The sequence below is a fragment of the Amblyomma americanum genome, chromosome 1, assembly GCF_052857255.1.
Source record: "Amblyomma americanum isolate KBUSLIRL-KWMA chromosome 1, ASM5285725v1, whole genome shotgun sequence".
NCBI lineage: Eukaryota > Metazoa > Arthropoda > Arachnida > Ixodida > Ixodidae > Amblyomma > Amblyomma americanum.
Window position 1 is genome coordinate 74779913 of NC_135497.1, and position 18945 is coordinate 74798857.

The following is an 18945-nucleotide window of genomic DNA, read 5'->3' on the forward strand; positions in this document are numbered from 1 at the left end:
GTGCAGTACTTTGCATCGAGAGATAGAAAAAAAAGTCCCCTGATTCTAATAATAAACGAAACCGAAACTAACTTAAGTTTCGGTTTCGATATTTGATTAAAACTGGCCAGTATTTTTTTTTTTTCATGTGGACGCAATGAAGCAATGTAAATTTCGACTTCCATAATTTGAGAGCAAAGAATTAAATAACACATTTATTTTGTTTTTTGTTCCTTACGAACATATTTCTGACACCACATCTACGAAAGTGCGGTGACACTCACAACGACTTAATCTGCGGCGTGATACTCTTACCGCGTTTTTTGAACTCGGAGTCTCCGATGCTCTACAGTTCCGTATTACGCTGGAGCGGCGTAGCTGTCATAGTCCTTCAATTGTTTGGATTGTTCCTTCAGTCCAGTGTCTTGGCCTTTCACTATGACAACAGTGCCATCTGATCTATACGTCGGAAGGTAAGACCTCGATCATCATGGAGCGGTTCTTGAGGGCAAAACGTCGCCGAGAGCTTTATCTGGTGAAGACGGGCAGCGTGCGGTGTTTGCAGCAAATCGCAGAAGACGCAGAGGCGGCAGCATGCTCTGAGACATTGCCCCATTTGCAATCCGACAATCCATTGGAAAGCAAGCGTTGGAAACGATAGATTTGCGCCGCTGGAAGACAGCTTAGGGCAAGCATATGCAGCAGTGAATACTTTTGAATCCTCTGTCATGGCCGCTGAGGGACAGTGTTCAAGTGCAGATCAAGCTGAGTCAGATGGAAGTGACTTGCACGGTCAAAACGCTGGTCCCGTGGAGCCTGATGAACATGACTTGGTTTATGTTCCCGACAATGCCAAGTGTCCAGAGGGGATAAGGAGCCAGTTGAGGGCTTGGGCTGTGAAGCATCATATCAGGATAGCGGCAGTTAATTCACTGCTTGACATTCTTAGGCCGCGCTTCACTGATCTTCTTAAGACACAGTCTGCTCTAGTGTCCACGCGACAAAGCGTACCACTTGAACAACTCGGCAGTGGTGAGTACGTTCATTTTGGCCTTCAGAGCGGCTTATTGCGTGCATTAGACACTGATGGCGTGCCTCTGTTTAAGAGCAGTTGTACACAAGTACGGCCCATACTTGTGCAGGTTCACCACCCTCGCAGCAAGCAATCTGATATTATTTTTCCTGTGGGGATCTTTTGCGGCACATCGAAACCGACTTTTCTGGATGAGTACCTCAAAGCGTTCATTGAAGAAATGTGCCCTCTGCTGTCAAATGGTATTCTACACAAATCCATAGCTTATAAGGTGGTACTAAGAGCCATTATTTGTGATGCACCAGCGAAGGCCTTTGTGAAAGCCACAAAATTATTTTCTGGCTACTATGGATGTGACAAGTGCTGCACTAAGGGTGTCTATCTTGGGCGCATTACTTACCAGAGCATGGACAGCCCACTGCGCACCGATCAGTCATTTGCTGATCAAACTCAGGCGGAGCATCACAAAGGCATTTCCCCATTGACATCAATTGGTATCCCGATGGTGACAAGATTTCCACTAGACTACATGCATTTGGTGTGCCTCGGTGTTGTACGAAAGCTAATTGGTTACTGGTTGAGAGGTCCACTAAAGATGCGGCTGGCACACTTCTCAGTTATGCAATTATCGGGACATTTGGCTACAAAGCGACAGCACATAACCAGTGATTTTGCACGAAAACTCCGAGCAGTTGACATTTTTGAGCAATGGAAGGCTACAGAGTTCAGACAGTTCTTGCTGTATTCAGGTCCTGTTGTTGCAAAGAAAATTTTGCCGAGGGCTATGTATGAGCATTTTCTACAGTTACATGTTGGCATTGCAATTCTTTCTTCTTCATCAATGGACTATTTCATAGACTATGCTGATCAGTTGCTGCGCAGTTTTGTAAGCAAGTGCAAGTCAATTTATGGGAAAGAGTCCTTAATTTACAATGTACATGGTCTCATTCACTTGGCCAATGACTGCCGGCAGCTTGGCTGCCTGGATAACTTTAGTTGTTTCGCTTTTGAGAACTACTTGAAAGATCTCAAGGCTCATGTGAGGTGTGGGAAGAAGCCTTTGGAGCAGCTGTACAGCAGAATCATAGAAGAACAAGCCTGCTCAGTTGTTGGAAATGGATCCAGTGCTGAATTTTCTGCGTATGAAGTCCTTCACTCTTCTTGTCATTCCAGTGGTCCTGCTTTGTCGTACCCTGCCCTGAACCAGTACCAAAAAGTGACGTGGAGAGAGAGCGTTATAAGAACAAAACAGCCTGACAATTGCCTCTTACTTAGTGGAAACAGGATTGTTTTTGCCAGCAATTTTCTTTTGTCTGGGTCCGAGATACTCATTGTTGGTAAGCTGTGCAAGAGCGAAGGAGACTTCTACACCTGCCCCTGTAGGTCATCGCTACCGTCAGTCTTTAAAGTTTCGTCTCGTGGCAGCAATCTTGAAGTATTTTTATTTTCTGACGTCTGCAAAGGCCAGCTTTTGCCGTTCAAGGGAAAGGACGTTTTTTTTCCACTGTTTTACCTCTTGTGACTTCTTTTCATGCTACCCAGGCATTTCAGATATCGTTATTGTCTGAGATCGTCTGCAAAGGACAGCTTTTGCCTTTCAAAGAAAAGGATTTTTCGCTGTTTTCCCTCTTCTGATTTTTTTCATACTCCAGTTGTAGGTGCTTTTGTGGCTTTTGAAAACCACTGTGCTTTTACTAATGCATCATGAAGATCATGTCAGTGCACTGTATATGTGGCTGCGAACCCAAAGCTGTTGATGTGAAGTGCTGGTGATTGTGAAGTTGTGACGTGAGAATGAAAAACTGCTAATTGTGAAGTGTTTGCGGCTGTGACATCTGGAGTTTTCAAGCTTCAGCTCCGTCTGTTTTTTCTTGCCTACGAAACACCTGCTCAGACATTTTTCTAAAACGTAAGCACAACAATCATTTCATGCCAGCATGTTGCAGCGTTTTATATGCATGCTGTGTTGATGCATGCACACAGAATCTGTTCTTGTGAAGCTCTTGCTTCTAACTCTTAAACTGGAGCCAAGGGTGTTTCACTTTCTAAGCCACAGCACAGTCACTACACTGCCCTTGGGTGAAGCATGCGAGTACGTATAGCCTTGCTTCACTCTGTATCTCTTAGAAGCGCATTTGGCTCCTGTGCCACACTGCCTTGTCTATCTCTCATTTGGTGTTTGTTTTATGTGCCATGTCTTGTTCACACCTATTATGATACTTCTCCCTGCAGGTTTCACATTGTGGAGTTCACTGACGAAGGTAGCACATATGTGGTGCCTGAAAGCTGGGTGAGAATGGAAGCTGATGGTGCAACTTTCTATTGGCCACCAACAACAGCAAAAAAAGAAGTTGACCGCATGATCTTGTTAGCAGTGCCTGTAGAGGACGACTGGGAAGGTTACAAGGCAAGAATTCTTGCAACTAAAAGTGAGCACCATTTTGTTTCATTTTTATAGTGATAACATAGCACAAGGCTGTCTATGTCTGCTCTTCTGTAGTGGACATATATCGTTTCAGTACTGTAATTTTTATTCTTTGGTGTAAGGTTAGGAAGAATGTGTTCAGCAACAGTGCTCCTTTAAAGATGATGCAACATAACAAGTACTCTTTGTATGAAGTCGCCACACACTGCACAAAGGTGCTTATTAAATATTGTTTATATGCAGTTGGTAAAATTTGAAATATTTCTCACGGGTGCTCTAAATCTGTTTCTTGACCCAGGCACATATGAGCGTGCCAAAGAGTGTCTTCCGCATGCCATTATGACATCACACCTGGACTCAGAAGGCTCAGTTGTTGAAAAAAAGCGCCGGAGAAAGCGAAAGGCAGTGCTCCTTTCGGACAGTGAAAGTGATGACATCCTCGAGGTTCGGTCACCAGGCACTGTGATGAAAAGTGAGTGCTAGTTGCATTTTCGTGCATTTCTTGTGACTTGTTTGTTACTGTTCCTAATTGCACTATTGCTGAATACATGATTTTTCTTCTGTGGGGCAGTTATTTTGTTTGGTTGCAATATTTCTTTCATGAAGGAGGGAAAGGATCTGGCATGAGCCAAGACGTTCAAGAGCATATTCCCATCAGACGCAACTCTTCAGAGCAAGTCCACATTCGAGGTATAACACTACTGTGTGCAGCCATATATTTATGTGAAAGCAATTAGGCATAATCATATTGTTTAGTCTATATTGACCTAAAACTGCTTCATTGAATCAAAAATCGAAGAGCATAGTGCAACAAAATGTCTCTGAAAACCTTATAGATGGCTTCGTGGCTGCAAGGGAAAGACAAGTTCCAAGGGTGCTTTCTAAGTCACCTACTACATTCAACAGGCACACGAAACAGCTTCCAGGAATGTCTCGCCTATCAGAAAGATTTGCCAAGCATGGTGCTGGTATGGAGTTATCACTATATATTTTAGTGTTTCATTTTGTCTGTACTTCATTTCAAGCTGGCTGTACATCATTTAGTAGTGCTTTGCATTACTGTCAGTAACCTACTAATTTCTCTTTTGCTTACAAGGATCTTAGATTCAGCAATGTATTCTGCTTACGACTGAAACATCTACATCTAAAAATTGTACATTTCTGCAATGAAATTGCAGGTCTTCAGGACAAAGCCACCACATCCTCGTGGGGTCAGGACAGCAGTAGCTCTGACTGTGAAGCAGGTGTGATATCTGCTGCGTTTTTTAAAAACCTTATCTTTCAATTTTATTCATTTATTATGCTATCTTGTGCCGCACACACCTTGAAATGAGTCGAATAACACTAAAAATTCCGAATACCATTGACTTGTGTAAACTGTACATTGCTCCATGATGGTTTCCAGAGGCAGTCGAAAGCTTCAACATCTGGCATACTACAGTGACGCTGCTGCTGCCTAGTTTAGTTTTTATAACCTTAGTTGAATGTTTGAAGCATATGAGGGTGAACTCCGCGAGAATACATAGTTATGAGTAACAAAATGTGCTGCATAGAATTGGGGGCTTATGTTTACTGGATGCAACTTATATCTAAAAGACTTGCTGTGGGCTGAGTGCTTTTCTTTTATTGTGTGACATATTTTTGTTGTGTATGTTTACATGGTGTCATTTCACTCCCTTTATGTGTTGTGCTGCTTACGAACATGGACTTCAAAACTAAGCTGGTAAACGCCAAACCACACCACCAAGCCACCACATTGAGTAGCTGCATTCCTCACAGTAAATAAAAAAGGCATTTCGTGTAGGGTCAGCTCACATTTATTCACTTAGAAGTAGGTATTCAATTGTAAGTATTCGTTTTACAAATTATAGCTTGAAGACACAGTGCACAGGGGCACACAAACTTGCATTTCGAAGGCATTTGAAACTGTAGAATGTTTGTGCGGTGCTCTTTCGACTTTAATAACATTTCAACTTAATGCTGTGTAACAGCACGGCTGTTAATTCTTATAGCATAGGTATCAGATGCTCCTTACAGGAAATGTGTATAAAAATATGTACCATATTTTTTTGTTTGTCACAGCTCCTGCAAACACAAGTGCCCCGAAAGAGGCCAGTAGCCTGCCTGCATGGTTCACTGGTATGAGTGCGTCTACAGCTTTTTTTCTTTAGTACCAGTTTATTTGCTGTCCAAACAATATATGATGCACTGTGCATTTGACAATGCTTCAGATGTTGATGTACCAGTTATATCGGGCCTGTAAAGAGGAATAAGGAATAAATAGTCGACTGTAGTGCATAGAGTGCTGATGCTCTGCTTTCTACTTAGAAGTCAAATTATTTTTCTGGATCTTACCTCAAAGTTGCCCTTATTTTGCTTCTAGCCCTCGAAAAAGAAAGTTTTTGACAACCAGATGAAAATAATCATCGAGCTGAAGAGTTTGAGGTCACTGCTAACTGCAAGCAAAGCAACAAGAGCTTTAGTTTTGCCCCAAGATTGCCCAAAGCTACCTGCGTCAACAGTGGCAGGTGTCCAAGCAATTGAAGAGTATCTTTCCTCAGAAGGAAACATGGAAGTACTTGTAAGTCTAATTTTTGCTGTTTAAACTCTTCCTCAGCTTTTCTTTAATGTTTGGTATGATGCGTCTGCAGGCAAACTACTGCTTAAGATTTGGTGGCATGGATTTTCAAGGCACTGTTCGAATTTTGATGCGAAGCTTTATGAGCAAAGCAGCATCACTGCGATTCAGTTGGAAAGGGTCTCACGGCTACAAGCACGCATTTGCTGAGCTGAAGAACATTAATAACATGATCCTGGGTAAGTGATTGATTACACTGTTGAAGGATTGTCATGCTGTGCTAAACAGGTTGGTCATTTTATCAGCCATATATTCTTGAGTAGAACACATTTTCCCAAATGGTGGAAATTCCCAGAGTCCTCCGCTACAGCGTTCCTCATAGCCTGAGTCGCTTTTGCAGAAGGTATCTCATTTTATCCATACGAAGGTATATAGTAATTTTCTGACAACTTTGTCATTACAGAAAATGAATCTACCATTTTGAATATTCTTTCCTTCACAAACTTTTGTTGTTTGCTGTTTTTTATTTATGCAGCAGGTTTTTATCTATGCAGCGTATATGACATTGCAAACATAGTGAAATGTATGAATTTACTTTTAAGTGACCCAAACAGGCCACAGGCTTAACTTGGAGATTTTTATACTGGTTGCATGGGCAGTGGAAAGGTGCAAACATGGTTTATTTGCTTTTAGATGAGCGATGATGATTATGGATTTTTATGGCGCAAGGGCATCTATGGCCAAAGAGTGCCATGGCACAAGGTATTTTCAAATTCTCAAGGTGGGGTCGAAGACCCATTTCCCAAGCATTTCACCCTAAATAAGCCGAGCACCAGACCAGGGGAAAGCTTGTACCCATTGTATCACCGGTGGGTACCCGGCGGCGCTGGGGATCGAACCCCGCACCTCCCACATGCGAGGCGGATGCTCAACCACTTGGCCACCGCTGCGGTCCTTTTAGATGAGTACTAAAAAAGGACGAGGTAGCTGAAGAGCTTGGCTCGCACATATACGGAATTTTTGGTTGCTAGTATGGTGTTTGCATTATTCACCTTGTTAGATTTATTTTGCTTGAAAAGTGCAAAAGGAAAATTTGACTGGTGGTTTATTCCAAAATAATACCGTGGCGCACTGAATTCCTGTTTCAGTGTTTCAGTTCTCCCAGGAACTTTAGGCATGTAGGTACGTGCAATGGGTGTAGACATTAATTATGGTTTTAGTAAATTTGTAGGTCTCAGTAATTAGAATGTGACTAGCCGATTGACGATGCCCATCCATCTATGTTGTGGGGACGTGGCATTGCGAAGGAAAGTTTGTTTTTGCTCACCGTGGTGGCTCAGTGGCTTTGGCATTCAGCTGCTGATCTCAGTGCCGCAGGTTCGATCCAAGCCGCGCTGGCGGCTTTATGATCGAGGCGACATGAAAAAGTGCTCGTGTGCTGTGCGATTTCAGCTTACGTTACCCAGGTGGTCTAGATTACTCTGCAGCCCTCCACTAAGGTGTCCCTCATAGTCCATGTGTTGCTTCCGGGACATTAAACCCCGCAATGTTTTTCTAGGAAAAAAATTTGAAGTGCTTCGAAATTCTACTCTATTCAGTCTACTTTGTCATGATAGGATAGGATAGGAAAACTTTTATTGAATCATAAGTATTTAGGCGATCAGAAGTCTTCTTGCTTGCTTCGCGTGTCGCTGTCTTCACGCTGCGCTGCAGGGAAGGCTTCTTGAAAAAACTTCGTATTCATTCTTTATTTTGGCACTGCTGTGACGTGGACCTAACAAAATGCAGGTTGTAAAAGATTTACCTGTATATAAGGGTCAATTTGCATGTTGGTGGTAGAGTAGCTGTTTTATTGCCGGTTTAGATTACCTCATTAAAGCAACTTGTTAAAACAATTGCTACTGTATGCTGCATCAGGTGTCATGCAGTTGTAAAAAAAATTGAATTTCGAATACTGCTGGCAATTGTTTAGTGCTATTTATAACGGTACACACAATGCCAAATTTTCAGTATATAATGCCCTGATTTTGGCTAAAACATTTATAATGCTATTGTGAAGACATTGAAGACTGCCTACAAATATATAATGGATGCATTGTACAAAGGACGGATATTCTAGTTTATTGCATTTTGCCCTCATTGCTACATGTTGGATTCAAAGCAAATATTGCAATGGTAATAGAATATAGTGCTGACTACTGTTATATCCGAGTCTGGACTACAAAGCACTGGATTATTTGGTAGGAATATCACAGCTGAGCTGGTTTGAGCCTTTCTGAAGTGGTGGCATTTGTTTTTGCTCTCTTTTATCGTAGCCTGCCTGAGAGCACACTACCCTGACCCAGCATCCCTGAAGAATAGCAGCGCTGTCATAAAGCGCTGGCTGAATGGAGCGCAAGATCATGAAGGTGGCCGGAGCCAGAGGCGCCAGCCGACTCGAGCAAGGGAGGCAGTGAACATAGAAGAATAACACTATTTTTTTGTAAGACTGCATAGTAGGCGTGCGTTTACAGCGAGTGGAACTGCTTGTATGCTGATGTCTGCATAAAGGAAGACATTAATAATTGCTGCAAGTTCGTCTTCATTGTGTGTTTCTCCTCAAGATGCCTGTGCATACAGGTCGAATTCCTCATGGCCAAAACTTAGTTTTCAAATGTCATATAGACAAGGTAACCACGATTTGTCATAGATTCACTATCTAGCAGGGCGCTGGCTGGCGACTGCAATGTCGGCATATGGCCTCGGCCCTATGTTGGCAGCCAAAGGTCGGCCGGTGTAAGGCCAGTCACCAATCCCGACCTCGGCCCAACCTAGTCTGCCAAGCTAGGGCCAAGGTCGGCCAGGCTGGCTATCGACTTTGGCCCAACATAGGGCCGAGGTCGTTTTTTCAGTTGGGTACTAATGCGCGTCAAGTGCATGGATAGGCAAGTGACATGGTAGCTATTCCAGCACTGAGAGAGGTACACCCCTTTACTGAGGCTTTGGTGCATGCACAAGAACCTCACTCACACACAAAATTAACCACGCAATGCATTTCACAGCCTGCATGGTGGTGTGGGACATTACATGCCATTTACATATAACTTGCGGCTCTGAATGTGAAGAATTCCTATGCTTGATTTCCCAATGCTGGTGGCTGCATTATGTAGATAAAAAAGTACTACAACAAATGCTTTATTTTAAGGCATCTATTGAATGTTCACTACCTTCCAGAATGTAATTAATCAATGTGGCTTCCCATCAAGGCAGAGGAGAGCATGTAGCCATTTTGCTGTCGTGAACTTAGTGCTCGGAGCCTGGTCAAAGAAGAACCACCAGCCGATGTACGACAGAGGTCCCCAATGGCGGGCACGTCAGCTGTTGATGCATACATACAGAAAAGTGGAAATATAAAACTTATGCATTGTATACAGAGTGTTCAAGCTAAGGTAGGTAAGTAATAACACAAGGAGCTAGGCAGAAAATTAGCTTGCCTTGTTTTTTTTCTTAATGAGAACCTCAAGTCAAAGCAAAAGCCTGCTGCACAGCTTCGCGACAGGCACAACGTAAACGAAGTCGGGCGCAAAGACAAAACAGAAAGCAGACCACAGCCAAAAGCAGAACTAACTCTTCACATCAGCAGATTCACTGACGAACTGCAAAATGAGAAAGTTCATCAGCTGTTAATTGGAAACTCTTCTTCTCATGTGGGTAATAACATCTGATATAACCTTTGCCTTGCAAGAACTTTTGCAGGCGCATTTTGCACAGCACAGTGTGTAATAAATGAGTTTAATGCAGAATATCTGAGTGGCAAATAGTAAGTTATAATAAACAGCATGGTAGTGTGTAAAAAAACATGCTTCAGCTTTTCCAGCACACACAGAAGCTTGATCCGAGTTGTTTTGAGCATTTTCTACAAGTTCCTTTGACTCAGTCTTGTGCAATGTTGAACGAAAGGCATTCCCATCCAGTTTTAGTTTTCGCACGAGCACTGCAGCACAGCTTGTATGTTAACTGACTTTGGCAAACCATCTCCAAAACACCGGTCATACCGAAAAATCTGAAATGTCTGTGAACACAATGTGTTCCTTAGCCTTTTAAAACTAGCAATTTTATAGCATGTTTATTACTCTTTATGCTTACGGATAATTGACCCAACAACTACCAGACCAGCCTCTGCCGTCCTTGCAGCATTTTGCACTTTTTGAAATCACCAACGCCCCTCCCAATAAGTCAACCATTCAGTGCAATATTCCTATATGCAAGCATGCAACGCATAAGGTAGAGACGCAGACATTTATCTACTTCACATGCATGTTCAGCACCTAGACAGTTTTCAAATGATGCTTCGCTGAACAGTGACAGTTCAGTATTATAACATTTTTCTCAGATGTCAATTCTCCTATGTGCTGTACAATGAAAGTGAAAAACAGCTAGACTATGTTGGCTGATATATTTTTTTTAAGTTCGGTTGTCTTGAAGCGAAGCTTCTCATAACTTACTGCCTCAGAGTATACAAAGAATGGAGGTGAATAATTCTTGTCACTTTGTAACGTGACCAGCTTGTCTGTCACCCTCCTCCTCCGCAGACAGGAAACGTAGAAACATAACTGTGACATGCAGGTCCATGCAAACTGAGAACTTTTAACGTAACAGCTCGCTTATTTCTCCACACCTGCTGCGTGCTCATGTCGACTGGTCTGCTGGTGAAAACATGAGTTTCACTTTGGGCATGAATTTAGCAAATATGTTCTCATACAACAATTTCGGCTGCTGACGGTTGTGATCGCATAGGCCTGATGTGTTAGCTCTGAATTCGAGGAACTCGCATGCAGCACAAATTTCTGAGGAATAAATCGTTCTCTCCTTTAACATCTTGTCGAGCTGTTGTGACGGAGGCCGAAAAGCACATATCTGCACACCAACGACCGTGCGGTGCTACCGCCGTCATGCGAGAACGGCATAGCCGAAGTCGTCCGAGCGAGAAATTCGTGCTCCTCAAGGTGTGAAAACAGCCTGCTTGATCAAATTCCCAAACTTCCACAACACTCTCAAACGTTTACCGCCAACAAAATGCTCGAAGCAAAGCCAAGAGTTGTCCACAGAGCTCATAGCAGGCAGTCTGTCAGGGGATCGCAACGGCGTACTGTTTTCCCCGTTCACTACTTTATGGCACTCGGGACATGTTGCAGGGCCTATAGAGATACAGCGGGGGCTTAGGCAAGAATGTCCTGTCTCCTTTGTTGTTCATGTTGTACCTGCAAGGGTTGGAGACCGAGCTAGAGAGGAGCGGACTAGGCTTCAACCTTTCTTTTTTCAAGCAAGGAGAATGGATTCAACAGTCATTACCGGGACTAATATACGCGGATGATATAGTGCTAATGGCTGACAACAAGGAAGATTTACAGAAGTTGATAGACATATGTGGTACAGAGGGAGATACATTAGGTTTTAAGTTTAGTAAGGAAAAATCTGCAGTCATGATATTTAACGATGAGGGTGGCAAGCACAGAATACAGGAGTTCACGCTAGAGGTAGTTAATGAGTACAGGTATCTTGGGGTGTGTATAAATAACGGTGCCGAGTATCTGACAGAGCCGTGAAAAATATGTAATGAATAAAGCTAGTAGGAATGCAGCTGTCATGAAAAATAGGGCACTGTGGAATTACAATAGGTATGAAGTGGTAAGAGGGATTTGGAAAGGGGTGATGGTTCCTAGCCTGACTTTCGGTAATGCAGTCCTGTGCATGAGACCAGATGTTCAAGCAAGGTTAGAAATTAAACAACGTGGCGTAGGGAGGCTAACTTTGGGAGCACATGGCAATACACCAAATCGGGGGTAAAGGGTGATATGGGATGGGCGTCGTTCGAGAGCAGAGAAGCTAGCAGTAAGATAGCATGTGAGGAGCGATTGAGAAAAATTGGAAAGAAGCAGTGGGCTAGGAAAGTTTTCAGATACCTGTATATAAGGAATTTTGACACGAAATAGAGAAAGCGAACTAGAAAATTGACAAGCAAATATCTGGACAGCATTAGATGGGCAAATCGGCAATTATCGGTTAAGAAAAAGGTTAAAGAAACGGAGAGAGCTCTGTGGAAAACAGGGATGCTGACGAAATCGGCACTGGGAACATACAGTATCTTTAAGCAGGAAATTGGCAAAGAAAATATCTATGATAATTGTGGGGGAAGCTCTTTGTTGTTTGAGGCCAGGACGGGAGTTTTACGGTCTAAGACATATAGAGTCAGGTGCCACGAGGTAGACACGTTGTGCATTGCGTGCGGAGAGGAGGAGGAAACGGCTGAACACTTGATACCTTTCTGTAAAGGGCTTCACCCTACAGTGGAAAGCAGCGGGGCTGATTTATCCAAGGCATTAATTATTGGGGATTAAGGACAGTGATGGAAAGTAGATTTTAAGCGGGTAGAAGTAACCAAGCGAAGGTTATCTGATTGGTGGCTAAAATCAAGACAAGAGTAAAATTTCATGTCATGGCTAGGTGGCTTGAGCCAACGCCCGATTTAAAGGGTTCAGCCGTTTCCATCCATCCATTCCGTTGCAGTGAAGTTGCTGCAATTTGAGACAGCGCACAACGCCCTTTTTTTTTCAGCGATGTGAGCGCTAGTATTAAGGAAAGCAAGGTCGAAACCGCACATCTGCAAGCAATGCCTATACAAACAAAACCGCGGGGACGACCCGGAAGTGCAAATTCAATTGATGGAGTTTCGCCGTGACGCACTGTCCGCCGTAGTTTGGCCACCACCTATTACGCTCGGAAGACAAGAACTAGGTAAGAACGTGGTGTTTAAGGCACGTAGGTACCCCTTTGCCGCGGCAGGGTTAACCTTAGCAGGGTGAGACCTGCATGGTTTCTCTGAAATTACAGGGTTCCCCAAACAATGCTCAAATTTCTCGCGTTGAGCTTGCTTATTTCCTTGATATTATAGTAGACGTTACACGAAAACAACGCGAAAAACTGAGGTCGGAAGGGCGAAAGACGCGACTTTATGCATTGCAATATACAGTAGACACCGAACTTCTGAGACATACTGCCCAACTTCAGTGGCTTCACTAGCGCCCAATTCGGGAAGTGGAACACGGCATCCAGGAAAAAAAAAAATCACCCCGCTGGCTGATCGAGACAAAACAACACATAAAAAAGAAAGCACTGGACGCACGACGAATTAATAAAATAAACAAAAAATTAAAAATAAAGTTGGCCGACCAGTTAGTTTGAGGAACAGCATAAAATTCTAAAATATTTTCTTGCTGTCACAAAATGTAAATTTCAATTTTTATATTCAAAAAGCACTTCTCAAAAGATTTGTCGTGATAGCTCAGGCAATAAGATGATAATTAACGGTAGGATATTTTCTACGCAAGTCAGCCGCCAAAAGCAGGACGAATCCTTGGTATGCGAATCGTCAGTTGGACACCATGACCGACCCTGTAACGGCACGATGGTTACGTCGGCTCGCGAGTTCCACATGGGGCCGCGGTCGTAGTCACGTTCCGTCGTCTACTTCTACTCTCCTGGTGGGGTAGTCAGCACTGCCAGTTGTTGATGTAATCACTGTTGTAGTCGTACTTCCTCCCAGGACCGTGTGGAACTCCAAGCAACCCATACCTTATTATTGGCACTGTTCAAAACACTGTTGACGACCGAAAAGCGGAGCGCTTGGGGCCGACATTAGGCCTACGAGCGTTGGATCCCATCATTGTAAGCCGGCCACGTTTAAGTATTTACATTTTAATTTAATTTAAACATGGCTTCTACCGGGTACAACTTGGAAGAGTCAAACGCTGATAGAAATGTAGAAATCTGGAAGATCAAGAAACTCATCAAGAGCCTGGAAGCCGCACGGGGGTAAGTGACATTTTTGCAAGCAGTTTGGCATATGTTAGGGTTAAAGGCTAGGCCTACGGTGACTTTCGTAGCGGCATTTAAATCCCTGTTGCTCTGATGGTTCACAATTTCTGTGCAGCAACGGCACGAGCATGATCTCCTTGATCATTCCACCAAAGGACCAGATCTCCCGGGTGTCAAAAATGTTGGCAGACGAGTTCGGAACGGCCTCCAACATCAAGAGCCGGGTTAACCGGCTGTCAGTTCTCGGTGCCATCACGTCTGTCCAGCACCGGCTTAAACTGTACACAAAAGGTGAGCGCTGTTCTACTCAGTGGCTAGGTACTGATGTTTCACTCTCACTGCAGTGCCCCCGAACGGATTGGTCATCTACTGTGGCACGATCGTAACAGAAGAGGGCAAAGAAAAGAAGGTGAACATTGACTTCGAACCGTTCAAGCCAATCAACACGTCACTGTATCTTTGCGACAACAAGTTCCACACCGAGGCTCTGTCTGCGCTGCTTGCGGACGACAACAAATTCGGCTTCATTGTGATGGATGGAAATGGAGCTCTGTTTGGTACTCTCCAAGGCAACACGCGCGAAGTTCTTCACAAGTTCACAGTGGATTTGCCCAAGAAGCACGGACGTGGAGGTCAGTCTGCATTGCGATTTGCTCGGCTACGTATGGAGAAGAGGCACAATTACGTGCGTAAGGTAGCCGAAGTCGCCACAACACTTTACATTAGCAACGATCGTCCAAACATTGCAGGCCTCATTTTGGCTGGTTCGGCTGACTTCAAAACTGAACTTAGTCAGTCAGACATGTTTGACCCTAGGCTGCAAGTTAAGGTGCTCAAGCTGGTTGATGTGTCATATGGGGGTGAAAATGGCTTCAATCAGGCCATAGAGTTGTCTGCCGAGGTGCTGTCCAATGTGAAGTTCATACAGGAGAAGAAACTTATTGGCCGCTACTTTGACGAAATCTCTCAGGACACAGGCAAGTACTGCTTTGGTGTCGAGGACACGCTGAAAGCCCTTGAGATGGGCTCTGTTGAAATCCTGATTGCATGGGAAAACCTTGACATTGTGCGCTACGTGCTCAAGAATCACACAAGTGATGAAGAGAAGATCCTGCACCTGACTCCTGAGCAAGAGAAGGACAAGAGCCACTTCCTGGACCGTGAGACAGGCGTCGAGTTGGAGCTGGTGGAGTCCATGGCGCTGCTAGAATGGCTGGCAAACAACTACAAGAACTTTGGTGAGTGGCCAGCATTCTTCAAGCCGCCGTGGTGGCGCAGTAGTTATGGCGCTCGGCTGCTGACCCGAAAGACATGGGTTTGATCCCGGCTGCAGCGATCAAATTTCGATGCAGGCGAAATTCTAGAGGCTCGTGTGCATAGCAATGTTGGCGCACGTTAAAGAACCCCAGGTGGTCGAAATTTATGGAGCCTTTCACTACGGCGTCCCTCATAGCCTTGAGTCGCTTTGGGACCCCTATGAACCTTCTTGGCAGCCCCTGCTTCTCTTTTCTGTTGCAGGTGCCACACTAGAGATCATCACCGACAAGTCACAGGAGGGCTCCCAGTTTGTCAAGGGCTTCGGTGGCATTGGGGGCATCCTGCGCTACCGCGTGGACTTCCAGAGCCTCGAGGTGAACGACCTTGTGGATGACTTTGACTTGGATGACCTGTAAACGCTTGGCAAGCTCCGACTGGTTGCCGCTATGCACATGGAGCTGCCAGCTTTTCTAACGCACACTTGGTCAGCCTGCCTGGCTGCCCACCTGCCCTGGACAGTGGGCCACAAGGGTGAGCGGCATTAAAGGAGTTGGAAACTACACCCACCCTTGCTGCCCTCCTCCCCACTTTCTCCAAGCCGGATGGTGTGCGTGCCCTCCCCTTTGCTTCTTTTCCAAGACTTGTGATGGGGAGGAAATTCCTAGTGAAGCAATGCTATCCAAGCAGTGCTGCTGCTGCCTTTGCTGCACATGTTTGTCTCTCCAAAGTGTAATCGTGGGTTTGGGATGAACAAATTGTGTGCCTTTGGCAGTGAGGCAAGCAGTAAACTAAAATGCCCATGCCAGGAACTGTATGACATTGCAGTAGAATTTGTATTTTTACAGGTGGTCTAAGTGTGAGTGAATGCAGTTTCTTTTTTATATACATATATGTGAGGTGCATGGCTTGGTGATATCAAGTGCTCTAAATTCTTTGTTTGTGGCTGCGCTCATTGCCGTCATATCTTTAGCAGACACTCGAATCGCTTCATTGAGTAGACCAGTGTGGGCAAGAAAAATTGTTTCCATGTGGACAGGGTATGCACACAAATAGGATCTTGGATGCTATGCAAGATTGTGCTGCAGCCACTATATGCTTTAGAACAGTCTGATTAGACGCACTGTTTTACCATTTGATTGCCCCGATCCTTTTTTTGTTTGTTTTTTTTTTATTGCAGGCTAGAAACTTGTAAGATGGTGTTGGTTGTTACAGGCCTTCGTGTTTGTTTTGAACATGTGTGCATGTGGCATGGAATTGTGAATACCAGGGGACTGGCTGTACTGATACAATAGTTTCTTTTGCACATGGTGCTGTATGAAGTGAGACTGATAATGAAATTGAGCAATGTTGTGTTAACCAGTGGTGTAGCTGGAAACGTGGGGTGGGGGCAGTCTGTGTGGCCTTTTGGCAGAAGGCAAGGTGTTAAAAGGTGTGGTCTACAGCAGCTCATGCATGTTTTTTAGAGCTGAAGTGACTTCATCCTTGTCAGTTCTGCCCCTACCTCAGCACTGCACTCCTGGTGTTTGACACCACATCCAATGTGTGGGTGTGTAGGTGGAATCTTGCATTGCATGATCCTGTAGGAAGTGAGACTGATAATGAATTGAGCAATGTTTTGTTAACCAGTGGTGTAGCCGGAAACGTGGGGTGGGGGCAGAGTCTGTGTGGCCTTTTGGCAGAAGGCAAGGTGTTAAAGGTGTGGTCTATAGCAGCTCATGCATGTTTTTTAGAGCTGAAGTGTCTTCACCCTTGTCAGTTCTGCCCCTACCTTAGCACTGCACTCCTGGTGTTACAATGTGTGGGCGTGTAGGTGGAATCTTGCATTGCATGATCCTTGAAAAACAGCATCAACAGCGTCCGCCTGAGGCAACCTTTTTGTTGCATACATTTCTCGGTTCCATTAAAACTTCGGGACAAGTATCAAGTCTCTTCATTTCTTTGGAACGCTGCTTGATAGTGTTTTGGATTTCATGTTCGGGCAGCGTAGATATTGTGACAATGTCCTTTAGCTATGGCTCATTGTTTCAGTTGTGATGCCCAGCAAGTGCTGGCAAGTGTTTTTATTACTTTACCATGAAGGCAAGCAGAAGAAACTTATAGCTTCTGCCTGGCTTCAGTGCGCCCACATTAAACATGAATGAGGCACTGAAAACTTGGAGCTTTTGTCCTTTTCTGTGGCAGGGCTTCTGGCGTATGCTGTGAACACTACCAGTAAGGCTGAGAAGCAAAAGTGCTTCTCATAGCTGTGCCGACTTGTTTCATTGCTTCATGTATTTGTAGAAGGTCTGCCTGCTGTGCAGTATCGGCATAATGTAAACAAAGAGTGTGTGTGCCTGGCTTAAAGCATGGTGCCAAGCTTGAGAGAAACTGCAAATTCAGCACTAAGGTAAAATGAAGTGCATATTGTTAGTGCACGTTTTGCAAATGCTGCTACTTCATTGTTCTGCGTCAATTTTTAATATAAGTGCCTAGCCTTGATTTAGTTGCTGCTCTCAACACTCAAAGATTTAATTCAACATGTCTTGCATTACTCCCCTCCTTGCCACAGGTGACCACAATATTTGAGGCCCATGTTACGGCTGCAGCGCTGTTGTGGCACTCTTCTTGGATTCAATGCAAATGAATGAATGCCCTTGCCCAGCAGCCCCATGAAAGTGGCAGTTGCCGTGGTTGTGGAAGCTACATTTGTGTTGCCCTCCTGGTAGTCTCCTGGGAGTACACCCAGCAATTACTGTTGGCTTTCACTTTGTGAAAGTCTAGGGTGCGTCCTGTTTGCCCAGTGCGAGCCAAAGCCACTGTCATTGGCAGGATGGGCACCCTCAGCTGCTAGGGCACATTGTGGCTCCACATTCTTTGCGAGTTGTGTTGATGGCGATGGAGCTTCCACTTAACTATCACAGTAGCCACAAGGTCTCCTTTTAGTGCAGCTTGTACATGGTTTAGGTGTCCTTGCATGGTGTTGAGAAACCTGCTTAACCCAGCAACTGCCCCAAACGGGCAAAGACACTGAGCAGCGCTACGACATTTGGAGACATGGAGCCTCTTAGTCTGTAGAGGTGTGTAAGGTAGCGGAGCGATTCTGCAAAATGCACGGTTGCACACTACTTATATACTTGGCTTCCACACTGAATTCTCCTTTGGCAGAGTGCAGCCCCTACTTGACCAGCTAGCTGTGGTGTGCATGTCCAGAATGTAATGACCTCTGTCAGTGAAAGCCAAATTTCGGAAATTGATTTCAACACTTTCATTTATTATTTTTCGGTTAAAACCAAAAAGTCCAACCCCTATATATAGGGCATTCGGAGCAGATCGGCCCTTGTATGTCGCAGATTTGCATCTGCTTCTACAGTAGAAAAAGTGAGCTGGCTTAAAAGTGCCAGCATGCTATGAGCAGTGCAAAGTTTGCTGTGGCAACCTGCAAGTATTTTTTTCCTTCCTGTTTCATTGACTGTATGGGCTCTTGATTGTGGTGTGGGACTTATTTGCTCTTGCATGCAGTGAATAATCAAACATGGCTTCTTGTTTCAATGAGCTTTGGTTTTGTTAGAGCACCACAATAGTATCTAGGAGTGGACTTCACGAGTGCTCTGAAATCTGATGTGCCAGCGACACAGAACCTGCCAGCAGCAGGTCAATCCATGATGTCTACTCTTAGTTTCATTCAAGATGGGTGCTACATTTTCAAGGTGGTGTCTCGAGTAGTAATTGTTCAGTTATGTTCACCATTAAAGCTTTGTGGACAGTACATACACAAATTTAGCCACAATGATATCTCAACTCTGCATCACTACTTTGACATTTTTTTAGCTGGCTTACCTG

General features: G+C 44.4%; 3 protein-coding genes across 3 annotated transcripts; all 3 read left to right on the forward strand.

Moving 5' to 3' along the window:
• Positions 1 to 277: 277 nt before the first annotated feature.
• Positions 278 to 5975, forward strand: LOC144113037 (uncharacterized). Its single transcript, XM_077645922.1, has 8 exons — positions 278 to 452; positions 3245 to 3441; positions 3736 to 3909; positions 4044 to 4127; positions 4274 to 4405; positions 4616 to 4681; positions 5520 to 5576; positions 5821 to 5975. The coding sequence occupies exons 1-8, from the start codon at positions 418 to 420 to the stop codon at positions 5841 to 5843; spliced, it is 768 nt and encodes a 255-aa protein (XP_077502048.1). The 5' UTR covers positions 278 to 417; the 3' UTR covers positions 5844 to 5975.
• On the forward strand, positions 590 to 3195 carry LOC144113035 (uncharacterized). Its single transcript, XM_077645918.1, has one exon. The coding sequence runs from the start codon at positions 708 to 710 to the stop codon at positions 2532 to 2534; it is 1827 nt and encodes a 608-aa protein (XP_077502044.1). The 5' UTR covers positions 590 to 707; the 3' UTR covers positions 2535 to 3195.
• A 7486-nt stretch (positions 5976 to 13461) lies between the features above and the next one.
• eRF1 (eukaryotic release factor 1) lies at positions 13462 to 17046 on the forward strand. Its single transcript, XM_077645923.1, has 4 exons — positions 13462 to 13866; positions 13985 to 14160; positions 14214 to 15107; positions 15388 to 17046. Exons 1-4 carry the CDS (start codon positions 13766 to 13768, stop codon positions 15540 to 15542), a joined length of 1326 nt encoding a protein of 441 aa, XP_077502049.1. The 5' UTR covers positions 13462 to 13765; the 3' UTR covers positions 15543 to 17046.
• The last annotated feature ends 1899 nt before the right edge of the window (positions 17047 to 18945 follow it).

What these genes read in the sequence shown, in the direction of transcription:
- LOC144113037 (XM_077645922.1), top strand. Translation starts at nt 418, where the DNA reads ATGACAACAGTGCCATCTGATCTATACGTCGGAAG. An exon ending in TAGCTCTGACTGTGAAGCAG is followed by an intron (nt 4,682 to 5,519) that starts GTGTGATATCTG and finishes TGTTTGTCACAG; the next exon opens with CTCCTGCAAACACAAGTGCC. An exon ending in CCTGCCTGCATGGTTCACTG is followed by an intron (nt 5,577 to 5,820) that starts GTATGAGTGCGT and finishes TTTTGCTTCTAG; the next exon opens with CCCTCGAAAAAGAAAGTTTT.
- LOC144113035 (XM_077645918.1), top strand. Translation starts at nt 708, where the DNA reads ATGGCCGCTGAGGGACAGTGTTCAAGTGCAGATCAAGCTGAGTCAGAT.
- eRF1 (XM_077645923.1), top strand. Translation starts at nt 13,766, where the DNA reads ATGGCTTCTACCGGGTACAACTTGGAAGAGTCAAACGCTGATAGAAAT. An exon ending in GCTTAAACTGTACACAAAAG is followed by an intron (nt 14,161 to 14,213) that starts GTGAGCGCTGTT and finishes CTCTCACTGCAG; the next exon opens with TGCCCCCGAACGGATTGGTC. An exon ending in AAACAACTACAAGAACTTTG is followed by an intron (nt 15,108 to 15,387) that starts GTGAGTGGCCAG and finishes TTTCTGTTGCAG; the next exon opens with GTGCCACACTAGAGATCATC.